General features: G+C 39.3%; 1 protein-coding gene across 1 annotated transcript; it reads left to right on the top strand.

Annotated features, from left to right (window-relative positions):
• Positions 1-677: 677 nt before the first annotated feature.
• On the top strand, positions 678-6,070 carry LOC118580299 (C-type lectin domain family 2 member H-like). Its single transcript, XM_036181962.1, has 5 exons — positions 678-750; positions 2,290-2,415; positions 4,076-4,260; positions 4,812-4,918; positions 5,929-6,070. Exons 1-5 carry the CDS (start codon positions 678-680, stop codon positions 6,068-6,070), a joined length of 633 nt encoding a protein of 210 aa, XP_036037855.1.
• The last annotated feature ends 261 nt before the right edge of the window (positions 6,071-6,331 follow it).

The following is a 6,331-nucleotide window of genomic DNA, read 5'->3' as shown; positions in this document are numbered from 1 at the left end:
CTTTACTGAAAGCACTTAGAAGGCAGAGGCAAGCTGATATCTATGAATTTGAAGCCAACTTGGTCTATATGGTGATTTTGAGGCTAGCCAGAGCTACACAGTGAGACTCTCTTTGAAAGAGTGAATAAATAAATAGATAGATAGATAGATAGATAGATAGATAGATACTTTGTCAAATTGATAGTAACAATTTTTATGGTTTTTTTCTTTTTTGAAATATTTTTATTTTATACTTAACTTAATTTCACATATCAGCCACAGATTCCCTGTCCTTTCTCCTCCCCCCTCCCAACCCCCCCCCCAATCCACCTCCCATTCCCACCTTCTCCAATGCAAGGTCTCCCCTGGGGAGTCAGTATAATAATAACAATTTTAATCAAAGCAGTATTTTTCTTAAAGAATCAGTGATAAGGATATTTTCTAATTCTAAAGTATTTATCAGTTTTACTTACGGTGTTTAAAGTACACTTAATATTATTTCAAAAAAGAAATAGAAAACTATATGCAAAGAGGTGAGTGACATGTTCAGGACTGATAAGGAGTAGTCAATGAATCACCCAGGCAGGCTGGGCTTTATTAGGAGCAATAACAAACAGAATACAGGCACTGTCTCCTCCACCGTTTCAAGTTTCAAACATCCTCCTGAGTTCAGTTGAGTCTCTTCCTCTGGCTCACAGATGAAGGCTGCAAAGGTGGAAGAGGCTTCCATGGGCATGCTAGAGACAGACTACCTGCAAGAGGTAGAAATAGGTATGTATTTTAATGCAATTTGATTCAAACTAAAAGAGAAGAGAAGAGATTCACCAGGGACCCTCAGAGGACCTGAACCTGTTAACCTGTCCCAGTAGGTCTGTATAGAAGTAGAGTTTCATGGAGGCCTCTGTTACATTAGTTACTCTAGCAGACTATATAACACTCAAGTATTTCTGGACAAGAGAAATGAACAATAATTTAATTATAAAAGCCTAAGACATGGTTTTTGCTTGGTTGGTTGGGTTGCATTTGTTTGTTTAATTTGTTTTTGGTGTATGTGGCCTATCTTAGGGACATCTGGGGACAGCTGGCTGAGGATCATTTAACCAGCATAAGATATAGGCATGTGTAAGCATGAGGTCTAGTTTCCCTTTTCCATCATTTTCTCCAGTGCTGAATAATGTTGATTTACTTTGTCACAAGCTCAGGGATATTTGAGCTGTTGCAAAATACAGACAGGCTTGTATGTAAAGAGAAATTTCCCTAGATTCAGGCCATGAGGTAAAGGTAGTCTCTGTAACAAAATGCTAAACTGTTTTCAACTATTTTTCCCTGAATTTGGACAATGTTAAGCATAGTTAATACATGTGTTTACTACATAAGCTTCACTTTTTCCTGTATTTTGGCTCAATTTTCTTTTTAAAAATCCTTGTGTGTTTATAGTGTGTGTGCACAGTATTGTAGACTGAGGAAGGTGGATAATTCTTAAATAGAGAAAAGATGAAAACCCTTGTGCATATGATGCTTAGACAGTGGGTTTTCATGGTAAGGCTCACACCTCATCCTTTGCATTATAACAGACTCAGAATGGATCACACCCCAAACATGAAGCCTAGAACTTAAATCTATTGGAAGAAAATATGAAAAACATCTTTATGAATGAGAGTTTGTCTCAAGCAAAGATTGTCTTGGTTATAATACCAAAAGCTTTATCTATACACAAGAAAAATAAATGGGATTTAGTGCAATGAACACTCTGCTCTGATCCTTAAAAAAAAAAAAAGTTTAACAATAGACTGGCAGAGTTTCCCTCCCCACTCCCAGCCTCTGTCTGTCTGTCCATCTGTCTGTCTCTGTCTCTCTGTCTCTCTCTCAAAAGAAATTGTACCTACATTGTACTGAGAGTTTTAAAAACTCAATGTTTCATTAGATGTATAATTGTGTGTTTAGCAGTGCTGTGAAATTTGCTATCCTTATACAATTGTTTGCATTTGACAATTGCTGGTGTATGAAAATGAAAATTATTTTCTGCATTGACATATTTTTCTACAACATTGTAAACTTGTTCATTACTTTTAGAGCCCTTTTAATAGACTTCTTAGAAATTTATATGTAGATATATCCATGTTGTCTGAATACCAACACTTTTGTCTCTATGAGGCTTGACTGTTATTTCTTATTCTTGCCCTATTATCCTGACTAAGACCCCCAGAGTCACACTAGAATGGTGAGCAGACACCATTACCTTTTGCTCGGTCACCTTCACCTGCCCTTTGCAGGTTCTTAAGTTTGATGTTCTGATATTTATATTTTCAGGTAAAAAGCTCCAAGAAAAATATCTCACAATCATCTCCCCTGAGTCTCCTGCTAAGCTCTACTGCTGCTATGCAATGATCATGGTCCTCGCTGTGGCTGTAATTACACTTTTTGTTGCTTTTTCAGGTGAGTGACTCATCTCCAGATTCTGCAGCCTTCTATCCACATCCACATTGTCACCTATACTTACTGACCACTGTGAGCCAGGCACTGTGGGAAGGGCTGGAGAGAAAACACACTGGAAATTCCTGTTCTCTGAGAACTTCCGGTCTAGCAGGGAGATGCAGTGAAGGATCAGCACAGGCTGTGGTGTGCACAGGAGGCCAGGCTCAGCATCCCTGGGAAGATGACATCAAGCAAACTCTAGACAAAGATGCAGGAGACATATCCTCCTGGGAGACCAATTGGAGGCAGAGAACAAAACAAGAAAGTAAAGGAGAAACCTCAAGGAGGCTGATGCCCCTAAGAGAAGTGAGTGGAGTGAAGAGCAATATGGTTGGGGAAGGAAAAGAACCCCAATGTCTCTTGGTTTCAGTTAATTTCCTCAACCACTGTCTGAAAATACTAAATAGAAAGTGCTATAAGTATATCATTAATAAGCTTTTAGTTGTGGACTGCTCAGAATTACAGCTTTTTGTCATAGCTCGAGTGTACGTTTCATAATATTGTTTTATAAAATCAACTTTAACCATGTCAGAAAATAATACACAGGCCTAAACATGGACAAATAATATTGTTTTATAAAATCAACTTTAACCATGTCAGAAAATAATACACAGGCCTAAACATGGACAAACAATTTGACAAAAAGTCTTAGTCAGCATAACCCAAAAAGAGTCAGATAAAAAGAATTTCAGTCACCCTCACTGCCTCTTCCATTTGTCCCCTTCACTGAAGTCTCATGGTACTGGGTATAAGAACTGGGAACAGGTAAACAAATCTGTTCAACTAAAAATTACTGTGGGATACGTTTCTGGTACTTAATATCTCTTATGAAATCACTTATTTCTAGGATTTAGAGACCCCTTGAAAGAACAGTGCAAACCTTCTAATCTGTCAAAGGAAGAAAAAGCTGAAGGTATGACGGAAAAGTGTTATTCTTCTAAGCTATCCTCTGAAAATCAGAGCTTCTTACACACCATTCTGAGTGGCTCTAAGAAGAGGCAGCATGTGTATGCATATGATGTACAGGTATATGTATGTATGTATATGTATATGTATATATGTATATGTGTATGTGTATGTGTATGTCATTGCTTTGAGATACTGTGAAGATGACTCAGGCCTTGTACCTGCTCTGTGCTCTCTCCCTCATCCTTGTTGTCTGAAGGTGTTGATTAACAGCCCTTTGTTTAGGAAACTGGAACTTAGACCCAGCTTGTAAAATGGAGGAAGTTTAGACCTCTCAGTCCTAAGGGGCTGATTGCTTAGAAATGATTTCCTCACAGGATATTGTGTCTTTTAACCCCAGCACTCAGGAGACACAGCCAGGAGAATTACTATAAGCTCCAGACAAGTGCAGTCTGCATAGTGAGATACAGACCAGGCCGGGGACATAGTGAGATTCTGTCTCAGAAAACAAAATACAAAGAAGAAAAATAAAGCATTTCCTCAGAGCTCACTGGAAGGCCCTGGATTGGACACCATCATGTTAGGATGGGTCTCCTAGAGATAAATTAGTAGAGCTGTAGCACACACCTCCCAACTGAGACTTGCATGGCTAGCCAAGGAGACAAGACATGAAAATGTTTCTTTATTATATTTCATTGTACTGTCTGCATTTTAGTGAGAACAGAAAAATCAGTCATTTCAACTCCTGGACCTTGCTATGCCACCTGTCCAAAGGACTGGATTGGATTTGGAAATAAATGTTTTTATTTTTCTGAAGACATGAGAAACTGGACATTCAGCCAGACATCTTGCATGGCAGTAGGGGCCCAACTAGCTCGATTTGACGGCCTGAAGGAGCTGGTAAGAAAGAATCAGGAATTGGTTTGTTGTTTTTCTGTTGAATATGTATTGCCTTGTGACAGGGATCGTAAAGCTGAAGTATGAGGAAGGATTACACCCTTCCTATACGGGGGACATGGGGAACATGTTAGTGTATGCAGTTGCTGGTGTTTTTGCTTCTGACTGGAGTCCTGAGACCTTCCACAGACAAGCTCTCATGTAGGGCTCATTGTCAACCTTCACGGCAGACAATCCACTGAGATACATGTTAACATGGAAGTCTTTGTCCAAGCTGGCAGGTGTTAGAAACTGAATGTGGCAACTGTTGATAACTGGAAGGCCAGGCTTGATAAGGGATCATTCTAGCCCCAGAGGAATTAGGAGCCACCAATATACTTCAGCTTATGAGTCTCAAATGCATCCACTGACAGCTGAAGGTTATGATGGCTTTAAAGTCAATGGTCCTCAGTTACAACCTGCTGCCTTCCAGAAAGGAGGCTGTAAGACAGAGAGACCCAATGGACATTTTAAACAGAGAGACACATGTACTTGCTTTTCATGTTTTATGACAGAATTTCCTGAAGAGATATGTGGGTAATTCTTTCTCCTGGATCGACCTCCAGAGAGAATCAACACAACACCCTTGGAAGTGGACAGACAACATTGAATATAATAACTTGTATGTTTTCAGACCACTTTTCTTTCTACTGTGTTCATGTGTTGTGATGTGTGAATTGTGACCATGAGAGACAAAAGTCAGTGTCATGTGAAGCCAATTGTTATAAAAGGCAAAAAAACATAAATCCTTGGTCTTGAGGTTGGCTCTGAGGCAGGGTGTGTGCTTATATGCAAGAGCCAATCCCCAGAAAACTCCACATTCCTACAAATTCAAATCCTTTGGATGCTTTCCTATTTATTATCCATCATCTTCAAAGCATTTCCCTAGTATGATTTGACTTGAAATCTTTAACATGATGATGGCATCAGGAGTAATCTTTTCATTTCCATCACCAATGCAAAACATTTCCTGCTGATAACTGCCCTTGTGGGATGTAGACAGAACCGCTGATGGGCAATGAGGGCTCTGAAACCCCAGGACGCCACTGCAGAACTGCTGGGGTAGGACTTGTCAGTCCACTGTTTACACAGCTGCACCTGTCACAGAAACAGAGACTCCAGGGATATTGGGAACTTCCTCTAAATACTCATCATCAAAGGGGACTCCAGGCATCTCTTGGATATGATCATAGCTAACCAGTTTGAATGGAGTCATTCACTGAAACAATAAAACACAGACCCACTCATTTCCATCATTAAAGCCTTTTCAGCTATTTACTAAGAAGTGGGTTTTCCCCACTTGCACACATGTGTAAAATACTTCCAGATAGAATTTAATATCTCCCTCAGTGAGGCAAACCATGGTACCAGTTCTTTTGAACATGGCAGCAAACATCTGTTAAATGCCCTATATACACATTCAGGTCAATATGAATCAATGACAATGGGGTCAATGTTCAAGTTGAACCCTAAGATGCAAAAGACAGTAGGTGAAAAAGCAATGTTGGTGATTCCTCACAGAGTCTTCCTTTCTTTGACTCATACTACAAATAAGCATTGGAGATGAGTAAGATGTCATTGCAGGAGTGAATGCAATGATAGCCTCTGGAGAAATTTTATTTTTTGTTTTAGGGTTCCTGTTGAAGGAGAAGAAAAACATGCCTACCTGGGTGATTGGAGGATCAGAAGTAGCAGGGACTACATAAAGAGACATTGGGTTTGTAGCAAGTCCAACAGCTACACTTCACAGTATTCAGTGCCCAGTAGTTTTTAATCCAAGGTATGGAAAGTGTCAAAGCATTTGTAAGAAACCTGTTAGATGTTGATTATGTCTGATGCTCCATTCTTGATTTGCTAATACCAATATCAAAATCAATTCATAATGTGTGGTGATGTCAAGGATGAAAACTATCTCAGACAACTATACTTACAGGTGCTTGGGAGACCATAGATGATTCTAAATTAAATAAGTATTCATGTATGAGATGGTATTCATATCTTAAACCTAAGCTACAATAACGGTATTAGTTACCCC

This window comes from Onychomys torridus, chromosome 3 (genome assembly GCF_903995425.1).
Source record: "Onychomys torridus chromosome 3, mOncTor1.1, whole genome shotgun sequence".
In the NCBI taxonomy this organism is placed as follows: domain Eukaryota; kingdom Metazoa; phylum Chordata; class Mammalia; order Rodentia; family Cricetidae; genus Onychomys; species Onychomys torridus.
This window is presented reverse-complemented; position numbering and strand designations above follow the sequence as displayed.